The 26561-nt window shown below is 36.0% G+C and overlaps 3 protein-coding genes across 4 annotated transcripts in view; all 3 read right to left on the bottom strand.

Moving 5' to 3' along the window:
• Window positions 1-339: 339 nt before the first annotated feature.
• Window positions 340-3251, bottom strand: LOC119190561. Its single transcript, XM_037442754.1, has 6 exons — window positions 3143-3251; window positions 2823-2901; window positions 2306-2419; window positions 1620-1705; window positions 577-793; window positions 340-362 (listed from the first exon to the last, which is right to left on the bottom strand). The coding sequence occupies exons 1-6, from the start codon at window positions 3230-3232 to the stop codon at window positions 340-342; spliced, it is 609 nt and encodes a 202-aa protein (XP_037298651.1). The 5' UTR covers window positions 3233-3251.
• Window positions 3252-3372: 121 nt separating this feature from the next.
• Window positions 3373-22826, bottom strand: LOC115440806. The gene is made up of 30 exons (XM_037442753.1): window positions 22495-22826; window positions 22077-22311; window positions 21572-21727; window positions 21229-21315; window positions 20842-20895; window positions 20607-20691; window positions 20213-20345; window positions 19471-19595; window positions 18711-18791; window positions 18031-18174; window positions 17592-17672; window positions 17063-17215; window positions 15926-16092; window positions 14963-15525; window positions 14419-14598; window positions 13908-14081; window positions 13055-13177; window positions 11920-11965; window positions 11168-11276; window positions 8602-8760; window positions 8107-8268; window positions 7677-7799; window positions 7024-7164; window positions 6401-6532; window positions 5964-6080; window positions 5344-5421; window positions 4578-4649; window positions 3979-4020; window positions 3849-3893; window positions 3373-3396 (listed from the first exon to the last, which is right to left on the bottom strand). The coding sequence occupies exons 1-30, from the start codon at window positions 22565-22567 to the stop codon at window positions 3373-3375; spliced, it is 3864 nt and encodes a 1287-aa protein (XP_037298650.1). The 5' UTR covers window positions 22568-22826.
• Window positions 22827-23285: 459 nt separating this feature from the next.
• The window catches only part of LOC115440765 (uncharacterized MFS-type transporter C09D4.1), a 56925-nt gene continuing 53649 nt past the window's right edge, over window positions 23286-26561 (bottom strand). For both annotated transcript variants that reach the window (XM_037442621.1, XM_030165216.2), the window contains exon 7: window positions 23286-26505. In XM_037442621.1, the coding sequence (XP_037298518.1) occupies window positions 26344-26505 (162 nt within the window). In that variant the 3' untranslated portion in view covers window positions 23286-26343. The remainder of the gene's footprint in view (window positions 26506-26561) is intronic.

The following is a 26561-nucleotide window of genomic DNA, read 5'->3' as shown; positions in this document are numbered from 1 at the left end:
AGTTGGAATGCTAGACGTTAGTTTTGGGAGCATGAAATATTAGAAACGAAAATTTATGTTAGTCACTGAGTGACAAAACTCCTATTTAAAAAATAAAGAATAAAAAAAAATTATGTTACCGGTTATTAGAATTTGTTTTTAAATGAATATCATAATATGGTAAGTGTATGTTTATCTAACTGTTAGGTATGAATTTTAGAAACAATTTTTTCAGGAAACTGAGTGAATCCATCTATTCAGTATTATATTTTTTTCTATTTCTGCCGTCAATTAGCAGATGGTAAACAAACGTAGAACGGCTTAAAACTTAAAAGTATACTACCCCCACCTGCTTAGTTACTAAAGGTCGGGAACCAAGCAACCTGCCGTTATCAAATTTCACGCATTATAAATTAGAGTTAACACAACAGTAAAACAACTTGCATATCAACATAACATAACTTAACTTCACGTGCAATCTGATTTTGCAGATGCACTAAAAAAAAAATCGTTATCCTGTAACTTATCATCAGGTGCAATGAAGCGACCTTGAAGAGCTGCTAAAAAAACATTATCCTGTCAAATAAATGTACAAACTTTTCCTAAAATTAAAAAAGCATTTTTCGACATAGTGTTTCGGCTTGGGCAGGCTGACGGGCGTCTCCAGCTCGGCGCCGCTGCGGCCGAGGAAGCTGTAGGCGACGTACAGGCGCTGTATCCTCGGGTTCATCATCGCCTCGCACTCCTCGTTCAGGGCCAGCCATAGTACCGTGATGTCGATGCTTTGGTTGTGACACGGTTCTTCGGTGACATCCTGGTTCATTATTTTGCGTTATTGTTCTTCAGATGGTTAGTATTTTACCAAGCTTAGCGTAACAAGTTTATGTTAGAATAATTGCACTAGATCTTTCGGATTCATTTACACTAGTCTCAATATTTGCGTTACAATTGCCTCTCGATGCAAGATTAAAAAAATGCAGAAGTCGGCTTGCCGTGTAATTCGACTTTTGCAAATTTTCTTGCTAATCTAAATCAAGATTTAAGCAGACTCGTCAAAAAAAAACGCAAACACAATCTTCATAAGGCGTAAAAAAAATGTTGCGTATACCCTAAATGAGGGTGGGTGAGGACCAACATTATCAACATGGTAATAAATACTAGCTTAATGCTAATAAACCTCATTTACTAAGTGCAGAAGGAAAGTTATTCAATACCCTAGAATAAATCCCCTACAATAGCTTGATCAGGATTTGTCACGTTCATTATGCACAAACACACATCACGCATTTATCCCCGAAGGGGTATGCACAAGCGCAACCAGGGCACCCACTTTTCACCAAGTGTGTTCCGTCCCATGATGAGATAGAGGGCGAGCCTAACGCCATATCGGGCACAAATTCCAGATTTCGGGCTGAAACTAAGCAGAAAAACCCAAATATCACTTTGCCCGACCCGGGATTTGAACCTAGAACCCCAGATCGCCGTCGTACCGCCCATCACAACCACACCACCGAGGCAGTCACCTAAACAATACGCCTTAAAGAATCATTATAACAATGTTTACGCTCTGTGATTTGCTATATCAATTTCGGTGGTAATGTTATGTGAATTATTAGGTAAATACATTTGTAATTGCTTACCTTTTGCGGGACTTCCGTTGTTGTCTCACAATATTTGTGATTAATTGTGACTGACTTTTTTGAATTGTCCTGCATCCTGCATGATCCTGAAAGTGACAAAGATATTATAATCTTACGAATAAATTGAAATGTTTGGATGTTTGTATTTTTGTAAAAAGTAAACTTAGAAACAACTGAACGCCTTTGAATGACATTTAGCACGCGGATAGACTATATAAAACAAATCCTATGTGTTAATCTAAGACATAGTCATGTCCTATATTAAGACGTAGGATACTTTTTATCCCGGGAACTTACTACCATGCAAAATAAAAGACTTGCTTGACTAAGCAGACCTTTTAAATAGTTAGCGCTGGCGTCATAGTGTTGTAAGGACTTTTCTAGCAGGATATGCTTTGAACGCGGGCGAAACCGCGAGCGACATCTAGATATCCACAAAAACGAGAAGGCTCGTCCAAATAATCCAAAAGTCTACCGAACGCGATGTGATTAGCTTCGTATCTTCTCACGGTCTTTTTTATATAAAATACGAGTCTGAGATTATTATAACTGACCGAAACACTCCCAGTAGCATAAGTAGTTGAAACAGGCGCAACTCGACAATTCTATTTAAAATTATGTTCGAATATATTTACACCATATCTTTCAAAACTCGTTAAGTTATAAATACTAGGCCTAAACCTTACCTATAATCCTGCTGATGTTGTCGTACCTCCTCGAAATCTCTTGGTCGCTTCCGTTCTGAATGAATCTGCTCGAGCGCGTAGCGTCGAGACTCGGCTTTTTCACTTTACCCGACACTATTGCAATAGAGCATGCATAAATGTTTAAGTAGCTACTATTTCGTTACTTTTACTCCTACGAAATGTTTATCGACGGTTGCAAGGCTAATTGACTAAGCGACATTGTTTGCGATTTTTTTTTTCATACATATTTAAAATCAGCACTTTTTTCTGTGTTTTTCAATTTAGTAACAATTAAAAAAAATTGTGGCTTAAGTCAATCAGCCTTTCAACCGTCAATATAGAACTATATAGAGTAACTAAATAGTAAATAATTATGTTCACTAGTTAAATAACTAGTGAACCTAATTATTTACTATTTATAAGTCATATTTTAACTATTAAAAGGTTTTTAATAGACATTGAATATTACTAATCAACATTAATTTGAAATAATTAAACTCTCCATAAAAATACGTACAGAAGGAGAATCGGCTGGATCGTTTTCTTTTTTCCTTCAGCGTGTCTGCCGCGGGATCAAGCTTTTCCGGCTTATTAACCTACAAAAATTTTAATGTTTTTTTTTTTTAATTGAGGTCATAAAATTACAGTACAGCATGTCAGTAAAAAATAGTTACAACTAGAAAAAAACATGTAAGATATTTTACTCGTAAAACTATTTTTAAATTTTATATTAAAGCTAGACTTCAGGCGGCTAGCTTCCAATTGTGATAACTAATACAAAACCTTTCTACACCATACTTTAAAAATATATCATTTATATCATAGGTAAATACTTACCAATGAAACCACGCTAGACGGCGTCTGAGAGCCAACCTTAACAAAAAAAAAATTATTAATTTTCTTATGTACAACTAAAAATTCTGGCATAAAACTAGCGCATATCTTTTAAGAATGTATTAATGAATATATCACAACTAGATCAGTATATAGAATATATCCCACATTAAAACTGACAACCCCCCCCCCCCCCCGGGGGCAATTCTTGTAAGCTCGGTCTCCATCAGACATTAGTCGCAGCCATAGCGCAGTCTCTGCAATATAATCAACCCCATTACTAAAGAGACATGCAGAAACAGATCTAAGTACTTCTAATCAATGTCATAGTTGCAAATATAACTCTCACAATAATATGATGCTCACTAGGAAGCACATTATCGGATTCAAATTATAGATCCCAGCAATCATCAAATTCGCTGAGAAATGGCAACGTCCGCGTGTGCGTATATAGTGCAGAGAAAGCGAGTGCGCATGCGCAGTTTTCGTAGACAACTTCAAACAGTTTTTTTTTTTATTTTCCCTTTATTATTGGGAAAGCAAAGGGTTCTAGCCCATACAGCCTCGAACTTCAAAGAGAACTAAAAGTTTTACGTCAACTATAACTACGGGATAATACAGAGAATATAGATACATTACTACGTAGGTGTAGGTACTATGTAATAAATATACGAGTATACATATTCATCATTTGATGGTTTTTAATAACCTTTAAAGCTTGTTTCATTTCTTCCGTTGATTTTATGTTGGCTGGCTAGGAGATAAAAAATATATTTAATATTTTTTATTTTAACGTACTTGTAAGTTATTTAGGCCATTTATATATAAAAATATATTACCACTTCGTTAATTATGATTCCCGACGACGTAATATTCTGGAACTGCATAATATTAACATGATCAGAATGTATTATAAATTACATTAAAAATATTTGTTAAGAGACCAAAATAGGTTCGATTTTAAAAAGAATATCGTAACCGACGTATCACTCTTCTTTAGGGAGGGGGGTGATGATGTTTGTTCAGTTCATATGGCGAGACATCTTTATTTTAAATATTTGCAGTATCCTTATATGATAGATTTAGATTTAGAGATAGTTGATCTTTTTTTATCACAAATAGTGCATGTTGTGACTGCTTTAAGAAGGTGTTACTCTTATATTTTATAATATTGTTTTTATTTTATTTAGTGTAAGCAACATTGTAACAAATACTGGCTGTCCTAATAAATAAATAAATAGTGTTTAGTCATGCCTGAAAATTAATCAGGAAAAAATCTTCTAAAAATTTGGTAATGTCGGTTAGGATATATTTTACACTCGCAATGTTCTACACCTAACTCACGGGCGGTTGGAAACTTCGTAATTCCAAATATACTCGATAATACTTGTACCTCGATATGGGGTTCGGATTTTAATGTGTGATGGTTAAAACTTACCGGCGACTGCCATTTAGAGCCTTCATCTATCTTTTTAGGTGCAAACTCTGCAGGTCTTTTGGGTCCAAAGTCCTTAAACCATATTGATTTTTATTAATGTAGTTTTTTTTTTTTTTTATATTACAAAGTATAATATGAAAACGAGTAAGTGATCCCTCTAATAGTTATTGAAAGGGTCTATTCTCTTTTGCCAGAAGATTTGGTACTTTGCCACAACTTCAAGAATCAACACTCAAACTCACGCAATTGGTGCACTCACTTTGTGATAGAGGGCGACCAAAATTATGGGTCATTGATACAAAGCAGAAAGACCAATAACCCTTGCCCGACACGGTATTTGAACCTGAGAACTCAGACTGGAAGTTGTACCACGCACATACAGTAACGACTCTATGGTAGTCGAAAATTGTGTTACGCGATGGAGATATTTACATACTACGATTTAAAATGTAGTACATACGGTATTAAAAAAGCGGCCATAGTCTAGTTGGGTGTGGAACGGACTGCCAAGACGAATGTCCGCAGGTTCAAATCCCAAGGGCACACACCTCTGATTTTTCTAAAATCATGTGTGTATTCTTTGTGAATTTATCGTTCGCTTTAACGGTGAAAGAAAACATCTATAGGAATTTCGAGGGTGTGTGAAGTCTATCAATCCGCACTAGGCCCGCGTGGTGGACTAAGGCCTAATCCCTCTCAGTGGTAGAGGAGGCCCGTGCTCAGCAATGGGCAAATTTGTAATGCAGGGCTGATATTATTTACATACGGTATTCAACGAGTCAGATTGCCCCGACTTGCGTTGTTTCTGTGAACTTCTTCTGCGCACCACCGGGTATTTGTGGACCTGAACATTCAACAAATGTTCACGCGTGTTGGTCGCATGCACATTACTATAATGTATGGAAGACGTCACAGAAACTGACATACTTAGTTTAGCGTGGTGGTTCAATATGCACTGTATTTCCTTACCAGGAAAATAAAAAACCCGCTTTGCGGGTACCACTTTCATTTTAATCATAACGTTTGTCAGTACAAGATTTTTTGTTGATGGTAGGATACATTTTATATCCGCCCAGATAGCGACCACCGTACACAAGGAAAACGCAGACTAAAACCCGCCACAGTGGCATACATAAGTGTGTCGCGTTACGTGATCAGCCTGTGTATATCCGGTTCCAACATGGCGGCAAAATTGTGTCGACTGCTGAGGGGTAATCAACTCTCGTCAATCAACACTCTATTGGACTCCATACCTCTTAACATCAGGTGCAGTGGGGCCCTTTTACCTTTCCCGTATAGAAAGAAAAAAAAAATCTCCATATTTTACCACAAAATGGTGATGTTTTCTATTTTCGTGGTCGGGCAATAAAAGCTATTCATACTAACGTCATAATAATCGTAGGCGGGCACTACCGACGGCGTGTCACTTTCTTTCCCGAAGGGGCCAACTCGCGTCACGACGCTCAAGTCCCGAGTATTCCAACGCGATGAGCCGACGCCCTGCTGTTGGAAACAAAAAAAAACATACATCATGGTTTTATCCCCAAAGAAGTAGGCAGAGGTGGAATGGCACCCACTGTTAGCCACGTGTGTTCCGTCCCATGGCGTGATAGAGGGCGCAACTATCGCCATATCGGACACAATTTGCACTCTAGGCATCAGTCCGGAGTCAGTATCAATTTAGCAAAACAAGCTGATATCACGTTGCCCCTCCGGAGATTCAAACCCGGTAACTCACATCAATTGTCGTACCACGCATGTACATCTACGTCAATGAAACCGTCAATCAATTTAAAAACTAATAATAATGAACGTAATCTCACGCTGGCCCCCGACCCTCGCCGCAGCTGCCCCACGTGCAGCTCCAGCTCCTGCGAGAGGCGGTCGGAGTGGTCGTCGGCGAGCACCTGCTCCATGATGCGCGAGGCGCTGCTCGGCTGCGGGGACGGGGCCGGCTGCCGACCGACACCACTCATACTCAGGACATCATTTAGATTATGTAATGCCAAATATATTTATATGTCTGTAGTATTAATAATAAATCAGTCTTCCTCGCTGGCCATCATGAAGTTCTTGCGCGCTGGCTTTGATGGCTTCTAAATAAATCAAGGAATAACAATACTTTTTCTTTTCCCATGCTCCACAAAAATATTACAGGACATCGACCAATGTTCTTCTGGAATCAGTGTATATATAACAGGCCGGCATAATTTTATCGACTGACGAGGGACAAGCATATCTCATCAATCGAGACTCCACAGCACCTGATGGTATAACAGCCGCAAATATCTTGAACACACTACAACGTGATGGCAAATTTTTAAAATACACCTACAATTACCACGCGGTAGTGTGCTCAAGTTATTTGCCGGCTAAAGAAACGTCAAGTATTGTGGACAGTGTACTAGTGGTTCAGTGTATCGGCTGTGTAGTGCGTGGTCAGTACCCTGGCGATGGCGCGGTTGATGGCGGGCAGCAGGCGCGGCTCGGCGCGGAGCATGCACCACAGGTCGAGCACGCCCACCTCGTCGCCGCCGTCCAGCGAGTCCGTCGCGCCGCGCGCCAGGCGGAGCTGCGGACCCGCCACCTGACGACAACAATTACTCTTTTGAGAGTACCTGCGGGTACATGAGTCTCATTGGACGTCCAGTTACGTGGACAGATGGCCTAGTAAGGTCGTAGGAATTCGTTGGACGAAGGTCAGTTCTAATAGGTCTAGAAATTATATAGGTCTTTGTTTATTAGTGGACTTCCTATATCTGAGATTTTTTTTTTCCAATAGCTAAAAAAAGTCTCAGAAGCCTAGGAACAACCTTCTACCTAAAGAAGTGAGAGGCTCCAAATTTTAACTCCAGCATTTTCTAAAATTAATATCATTTGATTTAGACTCATCCCAATACGGCGATAGCTGATCACCCATAAAATCACGGTCACCAGTTTCGCATATTTCATAAAACTTATTTATGAAGTAGGTACAGTTAGTTAAGGTAGAGAAGAAGTTAATTTATTTGCATTAAATCTTATCCAGCCACTCCTTTATATTTGATACACCTATATAAAAATATGTATAACATTTAAAATTCTATTTAAAAAAAATACCAAAGCTAAAGACATGTCAGCCCTTCTGTTTGTATGTAACAGCGCCTCTCGCAGTGGCAGCGCGCAGCTCGCAAACGGCTCGTCTTGTTTGTCCAACTCGCATATTATTATCGGCATCTCTTCCTGAACATACACATAGACAACTTAGAAGCATGGAATTAATAAATTTTTCCTGTATCCATAGGTACTATTCATTCATGATGGGCTTGACTATGCTCCTGGTTTTACCAATGTCTCAGAGATGGTTGTTTTTTACTATTAGACATACCATCATCTCATTTACCTGGATAGGATCTATCATATAAATATTACAATACGAAATATAAGAGTAGGTCTAGCTCGCTCTTAAATTTGAAGGCTGAACCAATTTTGTTAAACTGAATCACAAAGAACGGTATGTAGTACATAGGAATGCCTACATAGTACACACCTGTTTCATATAATTGAGGAAGTCATCAGTGATCTTGACGTCGTATTCGGTGGAGAAGTCGAAGAGCACGACCCGGCCGGCGCGCATGCGCGTCATCGCCAAGTTTTGGTCGTAAAACTTCCACGTCAGCACCAGGGACATGTCGCGAGAGTTCAACACTGCCTGTTTATGAGCTCTTTGTACTACGGTATCTAAGTCTGTAATGATTTAGGACTGCTCACTAATTGCTTTTGAATATGATATAGACGCATTATTTAAGAAACATCTAGTTTATACAGGGTGTTGCAGAATTATGGTAGAACACTAAACACAGTAATTTATGTCACTTACATAAGTAAATGGCAAAAATGGAATACTATTATTTTCACCCTTAATTATTATTAACTAAAACATAATTGCTTTTAAAGCTGATAAAAACAACAACCACCATAACCATTCTATACAAGAACCTTCTATGTACATCTATATTTTAATACTCGTATGTATATTACAAACCTCATCAGAGAGCACCACGGTGCCAATATGCAGCGTGAAGATACATTTGGGAGTGAAGGTGTCCCCGATCCTCTGGTTGCCCGGCGCCCGCTTCAGGGCTATGGGCGCGGGACACAAGTCCGCCGTCACATCCGCGTCCACCGACTTCACTTTACCACGCTAAAATTGTTATATATTTTTATACGGCCGTGACTGTAGTGTATAGATATATTTATAATTATTACCGTCTGTCGTCTCAAACTATACACAACGCAAAACCGCGGGTAGATAGAACATTGTATTGTTGAGTGGCGCGGAGTGAAGACGTTGTGCGTAGCAAACAAGCCGATAAATTATAATATATTACGAGATAATAGAGACCATTACAGTGACAAAGCTACAGAATGATGCAGCTGATGATGAATGACTCTCGGTGATGAAGCACTTTCAAACACCACTTACCATCAGATGTAGTTGGGCATTGACGTATATTCTATAGACGCGAACGTCCATATAAACTGTACATTCAAAATCTGAACTAAAATGGTAAGGAAAACGGTCACTGTTATAACCTATTCATTCACTTGAACAACAAATAATTTTACTTTTATGACTCATATATTTTATTCACAACCAGGTTTACACTTAGACTCGAGTTCTTATATCATGAACGCCACCCCGTACGCAAACACAAGCTGTCAATATTGACCATACTAGTCAGGTTGGATGGATTGCAGTTCAATTCAGTTAAACACAGTCAATGTTCGGAACGGCTAATCTAGTACGTAGTACATATATATCGATGTAGTTGGGTAATTTCGTACGGTTATAAAAAATATATTAAATATGATAAAATGTTTTCTCACTCCACTCATGATGGTTAGTGTACGTTCAGATACAGTACATATGCATTGAAAAGATCAATCAACCAAAGTAATGCTGGAAAGTTAAGTAATAAAAGTATGATTTTATTTTTTAATGTTTTTATTTTATTCTTTGGTGTGGAGAGTTAAGGGCTATGTTGTGTTAAAACTTAAATAAGAGGAAGACAAAAAATAATTACACTATGAGTTACTAATAATATTCCGAATACAGCTACAGTTATAATTAATTAGACGGAGAATTTATATAATTATTCCAAAATAGATAATATAGAAAGTAAAATATAGAATACGATGTATAAGAGGGAAGGATGTGAACAATATTTTAAAACATTAATTTTATATTTTAATATAACCTCAAATTATTTTCAATATAATATCATAAATATAAGTAAATTGATTTAATAATTGGGGTCAAAAGGAACTATTTACCATAATACATAATATAATTTACTGCTACTAAAGATTATACTATTACTATATTACAAATAATAAAATTAACTAACTTACAATACATGAATAAAATAAAAATTTGCTACGAAAGTAAGTTTTACTACATTTGTTATTATCCTTATACAGGTTGAGTTTTTTCAGCAAGGATCTGTATAACGGTTTTCCTAAACGACAAAAATATATATTTGCTCTATGAAAATAATTTACAGTGTTTAGATACTCAATTGTATTGTATTTTTTTTTTTTTTTTTTTTTTTATTTCCCTTATTCGCGTATGTAGTCATGATACCATTGTCAGCGGGTAATACATAATACTAGTAAAATAGTATTCAATATGCTCTAAATATACTTTACCTTTACTTTAAACTAATTAAGCTAATAATACATAACACTTCATTCTAGAGTATTACACTAAATATACATTACTGGAAATAAATGAAATATGCGTATACAACAATATATCTTAGATTTTTATTATATTTACGGTCCAAGTTCTTCTAATGATAAAAAATAGTTTTTACTTCATAGTAGACTAACAAGCGGACAGAGTTGTAGTTCGTATCGTGTTTATCCACACACGAATGATTTGTTTTGATACAGAGAAAAGATTTAAATATGGCGGCACAGACTTACTTAATTTGAATATCATTTGACTGTCAACTTATAAGCGGCGGGCAGCCCTTTAAGAGCGACTTTAGTGGGCATGGAATAAAGTCACTTTTCGACAGTGCAGAAAATGCACAGGTAAAAGAAACAACAAACATAACGTCATAACGAAATATCAATTAGAATAACGTTACATACGATACTAAATTATCCTATAACAATGTGATCTAGATAATTATGTAATTTTCTTTACACCCTGTATCTCACGAATTGCAATTAACGTCTAATACGACAAATTAATATGTTGGAAATTATTAATTAATCATTTTATTAAACGATTTCAGAAATAGTGTGATGTTTTCAATTCATGTATTTGTATTTTTTATGTATTCATACAGATTTCTCTATGTTTAGAGAACCGATTTGCATGATATGTTTTTTTTTTTATAAAGGATAATTAAACATCCTTTATAAAAAAAAACATATCTAATATAAGGTAATTTTTTCGATATTTTTTTTTATATAATTTATTATTCGTAAATCTCTATTCGTATGTATCATGGGTCTAACAGAACATCAGCCACCATTTTGAAATGTTTTCCCTTGCGTTCGATACTTGTCTACGTGAAAGTGGAGAGTCGTTGGACCTGGTGCTGCCTCTGTTGGTGCAGCAGCTGTTTGCAGCGCGCGAGTTCCTCGGTGATGGCGTGTAAGGCTTCCTCCATATTTTGCTGGGAGAACTTTCGATGAGCACCGCTGGTGGCAAAATATTTATTTCTTTAAACATCAAGTAGTATAGCAAAGTAAATATTCAATAGAGAATATGAACAAACGGAAAGTACAAATGGTCTTATCACAAACGGCGATTTCTTTTAGACCTTTGGATGGATTGTCATGTCAAAGTAAGGGATTTGAAATACGATGTACTATATCATTAAAACATATATTATTATTATTATTATTTATTATTTATTATTAAAGTTGCATCAACTAAGTAACACCATCAAACCTTAACAATAGCATAGATTACAACAGCTTTTTGATCAAATGCTACTTATACAATTATAGATGCAAACGACAATTCAAATTATAAGTAACAAAGCATTATTACAATTAAATAAAATGAAACAAGATCTAAAAATTAAGCTATACTACAACAAATATAAATAAAAAGAAAAAAAAATAAATAATTAAAACGAACAAAAATACACTATTAAATTAAATATAGCATAAAATATGTAATTATATTAGATTATTTAGGTCTATAGGTAAGATTCATAGCTAAGGTACTAAAACAAAATAGGACTTAGTTTTTTTTAATTATATTTTCGTATCGCTAATGATACTTAGTTTAGTACAAAATGTACTTTGATTTTTACAATATAATTACATTACTTACTTCGTGATGTCGGTCATGGGTCGTTCTCCGACAGATAATTTTCTCGCTGTAAAAAAGTTTAATAATATAATTTTAGAATAACTTCATATAGGCTGCGTTCTTTCTTCAAGTCGTTTAATTTAATAGTTAAAAAGACTGGTTGAATAAAAGAATAAAAATGGTAAGTTATGTTCTGTCATTTATCGATATACTAGGTTTTGCTCGCGGCTTCACAAGCATGTAAAGCCGTCCCGCTACAAAAACCGAGACACTTTCGCCATCTACTTAAAAAATTACATAAAAATTGAATATTTATTCGAGCAAATTACCGGGCTGTAAGCGCCATCTATATGTTTATTCAGAACATGGTCTATCCGTCTGCCAAATTACATCCAAATCCGTTCAGCGGTAAACACATTTTCTGATAAACATCCAAACAAATCCATCCTTGACAAATATTCGCATTTTTATTAGAGTATAATAAGATATTGCTGGTGGTAGGATATATTTTATAAACTCCCGGATAGCGACCAAAGTACACGAGATATTAAAACCCGCCATAGTGACCCACGTAAGTGTCGCGTTCCGGGATCAGCCTGTGTATATTTGTTCCAACAGGCCGGCATAATTGTGTCGACTGCTGAGGAGTAATCGTCTCTCGCCAGTCGACATTCTATTGGAACCCACTCCACTTACCATCAGGTGTGGTGGGGTAGCATTGGTGTGCCCATATAAAAAAGTAAGATAAGAATTCATAAGTATGATAGAGTGGGGAATACTACGGTCATGGATATGTGTGGAGTGACAGAGGATATAGTTACAAAAATTGAAAAGGGTATGCTAAGGTGGTTTGGACATTTGGAGAGGATGGATGATAAGAGACTGACAAAGAGGGTTTATAAGGCGAATGTGGATGGAAGAGCCGGTGGGAGTCGACCGCACCTTCGAATGTCAGATATCTGATATTCTCAGTATAGGCCAGGTCAAAAGTACCCGGAACCGGAGGGTATGCATCAAAAGATTAATGAAGGTGGAGGAAACGCGAGAAGTATGCCAGAATTGTGCAAAGTGGCAATCCATAGTCTCTGCCTACCTCTACGAGATAGAAGCGTGACACTATGTATGTATGTAATAAGTAGGATAGTTGTTTGTGTACCTCTCGCCACAGTGGGTAGTTCCCCCTCGCTGAGCGTGCCGTAGTCGGTGGTGGGCGCGGAGTGGGACCGCGAGCCGCTCGGAGGCTTGTCCTCGCCCGGAGACAGCGGCGACGGACTTGTTCCTGTACACAATTATATTTTAATGTAGGATTAGGGATAATATCGGAAGGAAGTAATCTCCATTGATAAACAAACACTGTCCTCTTAGATATACCAAACGTAGCTAGCTATAAGAGAAAGACAGAGAGAGAAAAATGTGTGCGCGCACTATTGCCCCTACAGTAACATACGAAACGTAACGCTCTTTCTTTCTATCTTCACTAACTTATATCTCCCTCTCAACTTCCGTTCGCCTCGCTCAATTACACTTTTAGTAACTCTCTCGTCATGCATTCACCAGCTTACTCCCAGTCAGGCGTGCGTAAAGAAGTTTTACTTCATAAATATCTGGAATATCCTATAAGCTTATGACGTCACCAACTACACCCCCTCCCCTCCGGAAGCAATTCATGTGAAGTCGGCCTTCACACCGAATGTACGCCCATGCACGAGGGGACATTTATCGCAGCCTTAGACACACACTTAACTGTGTATACCTCATGGTTACCAATTTACATTGAAGCCTATGAATGCAAACAGTTCCTAGCCCTCTTCCCTCCTCCCATTCTAAGAGGTTTGCTTGTCCTTCTCCCACACTTCCTTCTCACCTATCCCCTCCCTACTTTCCTCCAGGACCCTGCAGTCGCTAAGCCGGGGGATTCAAGTATTTCATTCGCGGATTTCCCCGGTGTTGATTGCGGGGTCCTAAACAAAAAAATACCTAATGGTGGACAACAAAGGTTTTTTCCATACCTCCTCTCTCTGTGGACAGATCAGTCATGGCGGATATCTCGTGGTCGGTGTCCTTCTCGCTGGCGCGGGAGGTGCGGCCCTCGGACTGCACGGTGTACGTGGCGGGCACGTCAACCACTGGCGGCTTGTACGAGGGATAGCTCTCTACTGCCGCTTGGTAGTCCATTTGGGTACCTGGAATTGTTTTAACCGTTTATAGTCAATTATTTACTGTTAATACTGTTCTAGATAGTAATGAGATATTTTAGACTTAATATTTTAAACACAAGCGGCTTTTAAACAATGACAGCTCCGGAATAGGCACTAAACGCCCCCATACCTATTGCTGGAGAAACACTAAGATATAACTACACTATACGAATTTAAAAATAAGTGTCCGTACAGATGTTCACGATTACAAAATTTAAAATAAATGTGGTCACATAAATATTTATCCTGCTGTTACTCGCAGTAATTGCACGCTGCCATACTTTAGTAACACCAATATCTACATAAACAAGAAACCATGTACCGATGGAATACATTGTCAACTGTTCACATTCCGGACGCCTGCAGTGGCAGCGAGTGCGGGTGTCGACATCCGCGAAGGCTACAGAGCAGCGCGCGCGCCCGCCCGCGCACACGCACGCGCACGCGCTGCGCCTGCGCACGCACGCCTCCAGCGGCTCGCCCGCCGTCAGGGCACCGGACACTAGCCAGGGGGAGTTACTCATTCTTTGGACGTTTCATGCTGACGTCGGCACGGGGATATATACGAAATTTTCGAATGAAGTCAGTATGACATAGTTCAATAATGAGTTATTTTTCTTATTTATTTTTTTTTTTGTAAATGGGTCACTTGATGGAAAATGCTCATTACTCGGGAATACTAAAAGTCCATAGGCTGTTGAAGGGAAGACAATTTGGGAACATCCGCAATCACTTACTACATAGAACTAAAAGCAAATTGTCTTTAAATAAATTTCTTTGAAGTATACCTCTCAACAGAACATTTATATCTGTACTTATTTGTTTAGATAAATCTGATATAATTGAAAATCAAATTAAAATCTCACCTAGCGTGTCCTTTTTCTCTGGCAAATTTCGACTTTGTTCCATACTCAGTATGCGGTTGGATTTCGTAGGATCCACGTAATAATTAGTCAATGAATGATCTTGATTATTCTCTGGCAATCTATTCTCTGCAATCAATGGCATGTCTATACTTTTGCCAGTTCTAGAAGATTTATTTGTAAGTCTCTGTTTCATTATTTCTATGGAATCCTTCTTGGTCTTGTCATCAATGAATTTCACTGAAACGTTGTCAACATCCTGAATATCTTTACCATTACTAATAAAGTTGACTGCAGTTTTGTCTTCTTCTTGAGTATTCTTCGCTGAAGAACATTGTACTTGCGTATTACTATCTTTCTCAACTTCATTCTGACATTCTTTGCTTCTAGAAATGGTTCCTTTATCAATACTCTGTCTTCTGACATGTTTGTTAGCTTTATTAGTATCAGATGCTATGGGCCCTGGTATTTGATATTTATTGTGATCATCTTTTGCAGGTTCTGGAGTATCTGGTTTTGCTTCTGGTGTTGGAGGCTTGTCACTTGGTTGTATCGTGTACGATCCCCTTCAATAACGAGTATAAACATTTGAAATCAATTTTTATTTATGAACGATAGTATAAAAGTTAGTATTAGTAAAGGAAGTGTTCTTTTGAGATATTGTTGAGCAAGAATTAAACTATTAATAACAAATGTAATTTCTTTTAAAAACAGTCAATTTAAATCAAATATTAATGGTCCATTTAGATCGAAGAAACGTTATACCTTATTGGCATTTGCAATACATTGTCACAGTAGTACTTGTGCACGTATTGCAATATAAATTGTCATTTTTTCATACAGGCATGGCAAAGTGACCCAATAGGATGTCGAATGATGAGGGATAATTACCCCTCGGCAGTCGACACAATTACGCCGGCCTGTTAGAACGGGATATACGCAGGCTGGTTGCCCCTTTGTACTTACTCATCAGTATCTTCTAAATTCTTCTGGCCGTCGCTCAGCCAAACCAGAGGATATTTAGCCACAGGAATTATCGTAGAACTCTGTTCATTGACAATGTTTAGTGCGTTTGTTGTAGATTGTTCGCTGTTGAGTTCATTTTTTTTAATATCCTCTACCTTAACCGATCGCTGAAATTATTGAAGTTTAAATAAGTAGTTTAATAGATTCCATCCTTTTCTTACTTTCATCCATTCTTATACTAAAATTCTTTCTAGAAAAGTACCACCGTATTTTTTGTGGGTAAACGTTTGAATATTGTAAAATGAATGCCAGTGAAACGAAATATATCTCACACACACTTACGCTTTTTGCCCCCTAGAGGGTAGGCAGAAGCGCAACGGTGCACCCACTTTTCCCTGTGCGTATTAGTGCCATCGGGCACAAATTCCAGACTCCAGGCTGACTGAGTAGAAAAACCCAATATCAGCCCGACCAGGGAATCAAACCCGAGACCTAAGCAATGCAGTCGTACTAAACTAACTACGCCACTGAGGCATTAGGTAAAAATATCATGATAATAATTACGGTGAAGTCTTATGAAGTGCCTCATAATTCTAATTAAGAGATGATGCTGTTAAAGGTAACCATAGCTCTTAGCATGAAATAAGCAGACTGCTACAATGCAAAACTTAAAAAAACTATTTTTAAACTATATCGAGGTTTGAAAGGCTAATTGATTTAACGACATATTTTTTTTGAAAAAAAATTATCTAACTTAAAATAACATAGAAAAAAGTGCTGATTTGAAATATGGATAAAACTTAGTGTCATTTAAATCAATTCGCCTTTCAACCGTCGATATGGAAGCAGGCGGGTTTTGTCCGTCTGTACAACCTTAGAGGAAGCGTATGTCCACCAGTGGTCTTCCGAAAACTTATGATAATGATAATGTATAAAATGAAATAACCGTCATTATGGAGATTTGGTAGAGTATGTAACGCACATGGAGGCGTCAATTAATTTAATTAAGCATGGTATTGTGCGAAATATTTGATACGTTACTCTATACAAATTCTACGTAAGAGTATAATTAATTGATGATGAAGCTGGATACGTCATAGCTAGGTGAAAGCTATATGACGTATTTTACAGTATTACCTCCGTAATTATATCATCTTTAACAGGCTCTATTATAACGAAGCCTTCGTTTTTTACAAACACTGATAATGGTTCGATCAATTTTCCATTTACCAATTCATCTGATTTAAGTGGTTGTTCGGAAGATTTTTCATCCTTTATAGATTCACCGGTCTGTAAACCAACGAACCTTTACCATCAAAACTACTTATTTAGAACTATTTATCTATCTATACTAGAATCTATACTTTTGTTTGATCGGTGTAAAATTATATTACTTATAACACCATTAGTGCCTAACATAACACCTTTTCATATAAATCAGTTAAGTGATTCAGCCTGTGCAAAGAAAATAGAGTCTTACATACATTACCATAGAACCATAATTCGATTCACATTTCTTTTCTAACAGTCTGGTAAAGCCACTGACCAGAAAGAATTGACGGAACAGGTAAATGAGCTTTGACATTAGCCAGGGTAAGCAAGGGTAAATAAAGACCAGCGTAAACAAGGTCCAGAGTAAATAGGACAGGTTAAAACTTATACTTACAGCAGTAACTTGGATCTGATCCAATTGTGTTTGTAATTCTACAATTTTTTTCATCAACTCCTGGTTAATTTTGTTTAGACCCTGCAATTGTGTATCGCTTTTAAATGAGATCTTCGCAATGAAATATACAAAATACACAAATTAAAAATAACATTTGAACGAATTAAATAATTCAATTGATTAATTCATCTACATAGTTAGGTTATAATTTATTTGAAGGATAATAATAATTTATGATTTATACCGGGAAAATATTTAAAATTCAGCCTTTAATCTTGTCAATATAGAAACAAATGTAATATAATGACTAGTGCTTCATAATCAAAAGTGCTGGTTGGTGTTGCTATTATTTATGGGCAGGCGTAACGTTTACTAGACAAGTTACTTTCTCGTCGCCTCACTTAAACAAACATCAACACTTATTCAAATGAAATCCTACCTTTTCATCAGACATTTCAGTGCTCTTATTGGCATCGGTATAACCCGAATCGTCTGAGTTTTTAGCAGGTTTAATATCGTAATTGTCGAGTCTGAACTCGACAGAGCTCACGGCTTTCGTAGGCGTCGACTCCAGCGCCTGCAACTAATTTTGTAATGGTAAAAGCTATAATGACTTACACACCCTTACGGGAACTTGACATACACTCCCCTTGAGGGTGGGCAGTGGTGCAACTCCGCTACGTGTGTTTCGTTTCATGGTGTGATAGTGAGCAAGCCTATCGCCATATCGGACTCAAATTCAAAACTCCAGGCTGACACTGAGAGAAAAACCTAATATGGATGCACGGCCCGGGATTGGAAGCCGGGAATGTAAAGCGCAGTAATCGTACCGTACACACAATACAACTACGCCACCGAAACAGGCTATGGCAAAAAAAAAACCAGACACAATAAATAGTCCTTCCGGCTTCTTCATTTCTTAGAGATTGGCACTGAATTCATAATTTCTTTGTACACAGACACGCACGCGCTCGCGCATGTACGCACACGCTTTTAATCCCCGAAAGGCTAGGCAGAGGCGCAACTTATGGACCCACTTTCCGCATTCATATTACGTGTTATGATACGGGACGAGGCTATATTGAACTAAATTCCTTTAAAAATAAATAACCAACATACCCTCGGAGACCGTTCCTCCCACTCTGCTGGACAGCACGGGGAACATAATGGAGGTCGACAGTACGACTCGCGTCTTGCTTGCTATAACCAAAAAAGCAAATAGCGCAACTGTCTGGTACCACTCTCAAAAAAAACTGACGTAATAATGAATAGTTTACATTTTAGAATAAAAGTTAGTTTCCTGCGAGGTAATGGCGACGCTCGAACAATCCGGTCATTCGAGTTACAAATATAAAGGGATATAGAAGGATTTCTGCTATAAAATTTCTTAGGAGGCAGATATATAAGTAAAGTGTTTTCGTTGAAATAGGAATATATAATAATAATATCAGCCCTGTATTATATACTTGCCCACTGTTGGGCACGGGCCTTCTCTACTACTGAGAGGGATTAGGCCTTAGTCCACCACGCTGGCCTAGTGCGGATTGGTAGACTTCACACACCTTCGGAATTCCTATAGAGAACTTCTCAGATGTGCAGGTTTCCTCACGATGTTTTACTTCACCGTTAAAGCGAACGATAAATTCACAAAGAATACACACATGAATTTAGAAAAGTCAGAGGTGTGTGCCCTTGGGATTTGAACCTGCGGACATTCGTCTCGGCAGTCCGTTCCACACCCAACTAGGCTATCGCCGCTTTTTAAATAGGCATAGTTTATCAGTATTCCTATCTGAATCCGAGCACGTGAAGATGGTCAGTTAATGTACAATGGCAACATCTTTAAATTTGTATGGAGATCATATTTTTTTAGACTCACATTGATAGTAGCAAGGTGTCCCTCTATTGTGGCTGCCACCTTGCTGGACATCTGCGCCGCTTTAACGCTCGTCTCTAACTCCGCCACCTTCCCCTTTTCTATAGCCAACTCCATTGCCAACTCGCCTATAGTGAAATAACATTTACCAAGTTCTAGAAAAATCGTAGGTGTCTCAGGGCTTTCAGTCCATTTGGGTGATTACTACTATAATTTAACACCACAGGGTAAACGAAGTCTTCGAAACTTCGGGAGAAAATTATAATATGAAAAAACCACGATAAAATCCGTAACATAATTTTCATAGTACAAAATTGCCTTTCTACAATTGTTAACGCAAATTACAAAACTGCGCACGCGCATACTTTGAAATGTACTCTGTGCAACGATATTTTCCATTGCGCTATGACGTGTCCTTTAAACGATGCTTAAAGGACACGTCTCTCGACTCGCGGTCTTGACCGAGCCTCTGGTATTGCTCAAGTCCATGGACGGCGTAGCTGCTTACCATCAGGCGGAAAGCTTGCTCGTTTGCCTACTAAATGTATGGGAACGACATAAATTCACGTAAGGCACGTGGTCAAAGCGAACAAAGAATAAAATTAAAAACTATAGAAATAGAATGGACACGTTTCCAACTTGTCTAAGACCTCTGTTTATACCAAGCATCGTGTGAGAAATGAGGTCTGTCGTAATCGGTGATCCAGCTTGAAAATGTTATATACAGTAGTAACTACGGACTAACCGTTTCGTATTTCTGCCCGTGTCAGCCGGGAAGCGATCTCCTGACCCTCGCGGTCTCGAGCCTGCAGCGACGATACCTCCATCTCCAACCGGCCGATGCGCGACGAATACTCCATGTGAGTCGTTGAAAGTTCCTAGAGTTTTTACTATTTACATAAAAGTAATATTTGATAACATAATATTCCTCTAGAGAGAATGGGTAGGTAGAGTTGCTAGATAGCGCTTGTCATAGAAAAGGCACCAATTTAATTGAGCTCTGGTAATATATTTTATGTTATGTTTAGAGATAACTAATATTCCTTAGAACATGGTAATCTAGAGTGTAATGTCAAACAATTTTATACTCTAATTAAGTTGCCATTACTCCCAAACTTTTTATTAGAAACAACACTTACCTCTTGCAAGTTAACTATTTTCTGTTTCAACTCTTCCATCAGAGTTCTACATTTGTTCTCCTCGCAAGGTTTTTCTTGGTCTTCTCTGAATTAAATTCACAATAATGAACTTTACTTATACCATGCATAAGGTCCCAAATCTTATATATCATTCAGTTATATAGTCAAAACAGAATAAATTAAATAAACAATGAAATATAATTTTAATTGGTTTACTTTAAGTAATGTAACTTACTTTTTATGTTCTTCATTGGTTTCAGTTTGCACAGACCTTGTCGATGGCACATCTCTATAAATTATCAAATAGAATGGTTATACAAATAGTACTTTGAACTGAAATATGTATTTTCTGGGCTTCACTCAATAGTGAACCTTAAAACAAATTGTTCAGGGATTCAAACTTTATATTTAAAAATATTTTCCATGACACACAAAAAAAATATACCAGCAAAAAAATTATGACAGATCGCCTTTGTTCTTTATGCTAATATCTAATTTGCACAATCTAATGTTCATATCATTATTAATACTCACTAACCAACTAACTGCTTCAGGTCATCAATGGCACATTGAATTTTATACTAGAATAACTTTGAAACTAAAATGTTTTAAATATGCTTACTTTTCAACGAGGTCATGACAGGACACAGCGGTAGTCTTCAGGTTGCTCTCACTTATATTCGTTGTTAATGCTATTGTAGAAGAATTTCTGTAAATAAAACAGACTAAAATAAAACATTGTCTTCATTCTAAATAAACAAAATTTAAATTGACTAGCAAAGCTCTTTGTACATATAATGGCATTGAATAAGAACAGTATTTTATAATCAAAAGAAACATGTCCACACATAGAAAACTGTTTCACATGTTCAAATATTCTTTGTTTATCCACTCCACTTACCTTCGGGTGCAGTAAGGGTCACTTTGCCTTGCAGGTATAAAAAATAAATACTGTATATACTTACTTAGGTGAAGTGGCTGTTTGAGTGGAACATTTGATGCAGCGTGTGGTCAACTGTGAGGGGCTGCGTTTAACAAACTGCTTGGCTGAACACAACCTCATGTTCAGAAGACGGATGCGTTCTGACATGCGCTCATTTGACTTTTTCAGCTCTGCTATCCTGAAAACAAATTCCAATACTATATAATTCCTATAGTATTTCAATGTATGCAAAAGTAGTCTTCATGCCAAAGTATTACACAGCCAAACTGAAGTCATTATGTAGACTAACTTTGTATTATTTTTTCATGTTATTATATACCAAAACAAATGACTCATACATTTGCAATTTATTTCTCTTATACTAAATGCACCACCTTAAAATCAGTGGAATTATCTTCATAAAATTCATTTCCCTCAAATACCAACGTCACACAAAGATATAAGAATTAAAATATTTAATAATAACTATATGCATTGAACAAAACAAAAAACTCAAAATATCTAAATACACCTCATAACATACTTACATATCTTTCTGTTCATTAACAACAGCCTTGGTTGTCAAACAGCACTCTCGAGATTCTCTGCCAAAGCTGCCCTTTTGTGTCGCAGACATCCTTTGGACCTTAGTTGATAAGGTCTTAATCTGGTCTCTTTGCCCATTGATAGTCCTTTTTAGTTCTAAATTGTTTTCCAGTAAAGCGAAATAGAGGTCCTCAAGCTCTCTCTTATTTAATTTTGATGGGCAGACACGGTATAGATCTTCAAAATTTAACACTAATGAGTATTAATTATTAAACGATTTGAAAAAGAATACACATAGCGTATAAATATGTTTGAAGTTAGCAGTACCTATGTGGTTACCATCAGTAAGGTGAACGGCATAAAACCCAGTCATTGTGTTGTGCCTTACAAATTTCAAGAAATTGAAAAAAATATACAAACCTCTTTCAGACCTCGCCGAGTGACTTCTACAAACTATATCACGCACTACTTGATCTTTATTATTGTGATTCATTTTTATCACACTGTCGTTTTACAAAAATGCCGAAAGTGCTTTATATTTTGATTTCCTATTTCATGGGAATTTCATCTTACCGACTGCCGCTTACCCACAATTCGACTAAATTTGTATCCACGCGTCATAATTTTAATCAGCAAAAATTAAGAATTTTCTTTCTTTTCCACATCTCAAACACATTTTCATACGAAAAATGAATATACCGCTGTAGCAACTGCGAAAATATCAACAATGGAAACGTCAATCTTGTGTCAAGTTAGTGTCAAGCTATAATCAACTCTATTTAAAATATGAGCAAAGCTTATTTTATTCTGTTTGTTAAACCAAACACCTCAGAGTTATGGGAGTCGCATACAACGTTCATTAAGTAAATATCGGTTTCTTTGTATTAGCGCCCTCTGTGCATAAGATTTAAAGTCACAATGAAGTCTATAGAAACCGTATAATTTTACAAATTACATTTACCTGCTCAAATATTTATATAATTTAATTAAGTATCTACTTATCTAACAATATTTAGCAACGCTAAAATTTTAGTTTTGTTACTTAAACATTTTTTGCCACTGATGGACTAATAAACAGGACACCACTAACTCTAAAACACACTTCCATACAAGATCGAGATAGGCTATATGTAGCATAGAAGGCCACGAAGAAGTTTTAAAATTCATTCTCATGAAAGCTATAACACGGGTATTCAAAAATAAAACTACAGTTAATTTCTCAACGAACGTTTATTGAACATTTATATTCAACATTACAATATAGTAATTACTTACTAACTATAACTACATACAACATCGATTGGAATGATTTTTGCGGAAATGCAAAAAGCTCTTATTTATAGCTTTTAAAGCGAAAACAATAATGTTGGATATAAACACATGGGCATGAACAATTATTAAGAATCAATAAAATGACGCACACAATTCCTATTAGTATGCTGTAACCACAATATGTCGATAGTATATTATTTTCATCAATATCATTTAGTAAATCTTTAGAAAAGACGAGTTGATATAAGACATAGCTATTTTCTATACTGCACTACTACAATATTATTGTCTTGCAATCAGTAGAAAATACATATTTTAAGTTTCATGAGTTGTATACTGTTAAAAAATACGCCGAATTCAAATTATTTCATGATATCATTAGAATACGAAAAATATTGTATAATTTATAAATGGTAGTTACAATCAACCACAAAAGTAGCTGAACAAATTCAAAATGTCAAATCACTTTTTAATTTTGAATTTTGTCCCCGAATCGACATTCATGTTTACTTCATTAAAATAAACTTCAAGTTTACTTTAATTTAGATAAAGATAAATAAATATTTCGATTGCAGTCATATGTAAAAGCGTTTCGAAGTTTTAAATTTGTTGAGCAAATTTTGTGGCTAGTTGTACATATTATATATATTTTAAGCAATTATATTTATTTTGAATTATTGTCATTACAGAAGGAGACAATCGTTTTATACCCGTAACTATGCTATACATTCCTTTTTGAAATTTTCTTTATATTCATGGATAAATCACAAAAGTATAGGCCGAAATAAAATTAAAAGTTTTGTTTTGTTATTGCATTTACAATTTACTATATTTTGATTGATAGAATTTGCTTAATAAAACATAAGTCGTTGCGAATTAAATTAGCATAAGTATTTTTAATTCACGCTCTATTTCCATTACCGTGTCTAATTTCATGGATATTTAGTCGGAATCATCAAGTGAACTTCCTTTATTGGTTTCCTATTAATAAAAAACCCAGATAACTTGTTTAACTCCACAAATTATTCTGAAGATACTATTCGAATCGGATACGTTATAAAAATAATAAATTATTTTACAAATCTTAGGAACTAACGACAAAATATGTTTATCATTACACAGCCTACTTAGAAAAATAATAATTAATATATATGAAGCAATTGCATAATATTATCGCTTTAAATGCATTGGCACTGATATAATGAAAATGTATTTAAGTTAAAAATATAAATGCCTTTTTATGTATTGAATTATATTTAAAAAAAATCTCCAAAATTGGATTCGAAGAATGTTATTTAAAATTCCATTAAATAAATAAATTGGTCTATTTCGAGAGACAATGAATATATTACAATCTTTAAATTAATATAGATAATAATACTTTTAATATAAGAAAAAAAAAATAAGTTAAAACGTTAGAAATATATACAGTGATAAATAATAAAACGGGTACCTCCTCATAATAATAGGATATACATGAAAGCAGCTCTATTAATTATTAAATCAATAAAATCTTAATATTAGGAGATTGCGTGAAAACTTGTTACTCATCATCCGTTTTGAAGTCCTGTATCTTTTTGAAGACTGTGAATGTAAAATTAAAACAATACAATTCGCGAATAATCGATACACAGTATGAAGTCTAAAATGGTTAATATATAAAAAAAAATGATTTTTACTTTCTGAATACAGGAACGTGGCTTGTTTAGCAGTAAAGATACGGACAAATGTCCCAAAATCATAAATAAAACCTGAAACATAGACTATATGTGACCTTTTAGGCCGAGTTTTAAATATCACATCTATTTGATTTAATCTACTTACTCTAGTTTTGTAGCAAAAATTCGTCAAAATAATTTAGAAGCATCGAAGTACCGTGAAAATAATTTATGCGTATTTATTGTATCCACGAAGTGAAATTATTAAATCATTTATAATACACAGGTATTTAAAAAAAAGAAAATGCGTTCCTAAGGATTACATTATTATACGATTGAATTATGCCACACAGAAACGTTTTAGGTATATCATTTAGTTAATCTGTGATTTTATCTATGCCTTTTAACCAATCATGAATATAACTTTTCATTAACAATTAGTAGAAACATGTCATAATATTATGGTTACCAATATGGTGTTACATTAAAAAATGCATGATGCCTCTTTATGCTATTATCCCCGCACAGTATTTCAATAATATACATATCATAATGAGAAATCAAAATATTCGAGCCTAACTTATACATATATAGTTTGGATCCCAACGCAGACCCAACTTATAGTTCACTATTTAAAATCTATCCAAAATGTATGAGCGTCAAAACGTTTATCTATGGAACTTGCTGACTAGGGTGTATCTATTTATCACGCTATTTATATTCAAAAATATTTATTGATAAGTTAAGGATTATTTCCAACTATATTTCACCACTCTGAACATTTATTTACGATACATTTTCTCAAAATACTCTCATAAAACATCTAACTACAGTCACAAGTTTTATTGTCACGATTACCGTATATCAAGATCATTAATAATTCTAGTCCAATCTAGTATCAAACATGTCCACATAAATATTTAGCAAAGTTAATAATGTAATCATTTATATTGAAATACATTTTTACAACATAGTTTTTTTATAATAGACATTTTAAAAACTAACTGTAGCAGTGTTTTAAAATTGGAATAGTTTAAAAATTATTGTAAAGAACGCCCTCTATTATTCAAGACTAACACTATATCTGTCGTTATAATCTATAGGTACAAAATTATGAATTTGAACAGACTTGCTGTAGGTATGACACTATAAAGTAAATTCTTTGACGGATTATGTTTATAAACTAAAAACTTTAACTATGACCAAGTCACTATTCAACGAAGATTTTACAAAACAAAAATATTGAATACAAATAAATAAAATGTTTCGAGTAAAAGTTAATTTAGTAATACTTTGATGTCACATATCACAAACTAAAGTTGCCAGGCTGTATAAGCGCTTAGCCCTTGTTCTGCGCGGCCTGTCGCCGCAGGTCGGACTTGATGCCGGCCGTGATGACGGCGCCGAGCGCCAGCAGCGCGCACAGCGTGAGGTTGGACCAGCGGTCGCCCACCGCGCCCAGCATCCACTCGTACAGGAGGGTCGTCACTATGCCGAATATCTGGAAATATGAATATATAATAATTTTATGTTGCTTTGAAATTAGTTCCTATTCAT

The sequence above is a fragment of the Manduca sexta genome, chromosome 25, assembly GCF_014839805.1.
Source record: "Manduca sexta isolate Smith_Timp_Sample1 chromosome 25, JHU_Msex_v1.0, whole genome shotgun sequence".
NCBI lineage: Eukaryota > Metazoa > Arthropoda > Insecta > Lepidoptera > Sphingidae > Manduca > Manduca sexta.
The sequence above is the reverse complement of the archived record's forward strand: the minus strand, read 5'-3'. Positions and strand labels throughout refer to the sequence as shown.

What these genes read in the sequence shown, in the direction of transcription:
- LOC119190561 (XM_037442754.1), bottom strand. Translation starts at nt 3,232, where the DNA reads ATGCCAGAATTTTTAGTTGTACATAAGAAAATTAATAATTTTTTTTTT. An exon ending in ATCCAGCCGATTCTCCTTCT is followed by an intron (nt 2,420 to 2,822) that starts GTACGTATTTTT and finishes CTATTGCAATAG; the next exon opens with TGTCGGGTAAAGTGAAAAAG. An exon ending in CAACATCAGCAGGATTATAG is followed by an intron (nt 1,706 to 2,305) that starts GTAAGGTTTAGG and finishes TGTCACTTTCAG; the next exon opens with GATCATGCAGGATGCAGGAC.
- LOC115440806 (XM_037442753.1), bottom strand. Translation starts at nt 22,567, where the DNA reads ATGAATCACAATAATAAAGATCAAGTAGTGCGTGATATAGTTTGTAGA. An exon ending in CAAACAGCCACTTCACCTAA is followed by an intron (nt 21,316 to 21,571) that starts GTAAGTATATAC and finishes TTTTATTTACAG; the next exon opens with AAATTCTTCTACAATAGCAT. An exon ending in CCGTGGTGCTCTCTGATGAG is followed by an intron (nt 8,269 to 8,601) that starts GTTTGTAATATA and finishes GCTCATAAACAG; the next exon opens with GCAGTGTTGAACTCTCGCGA.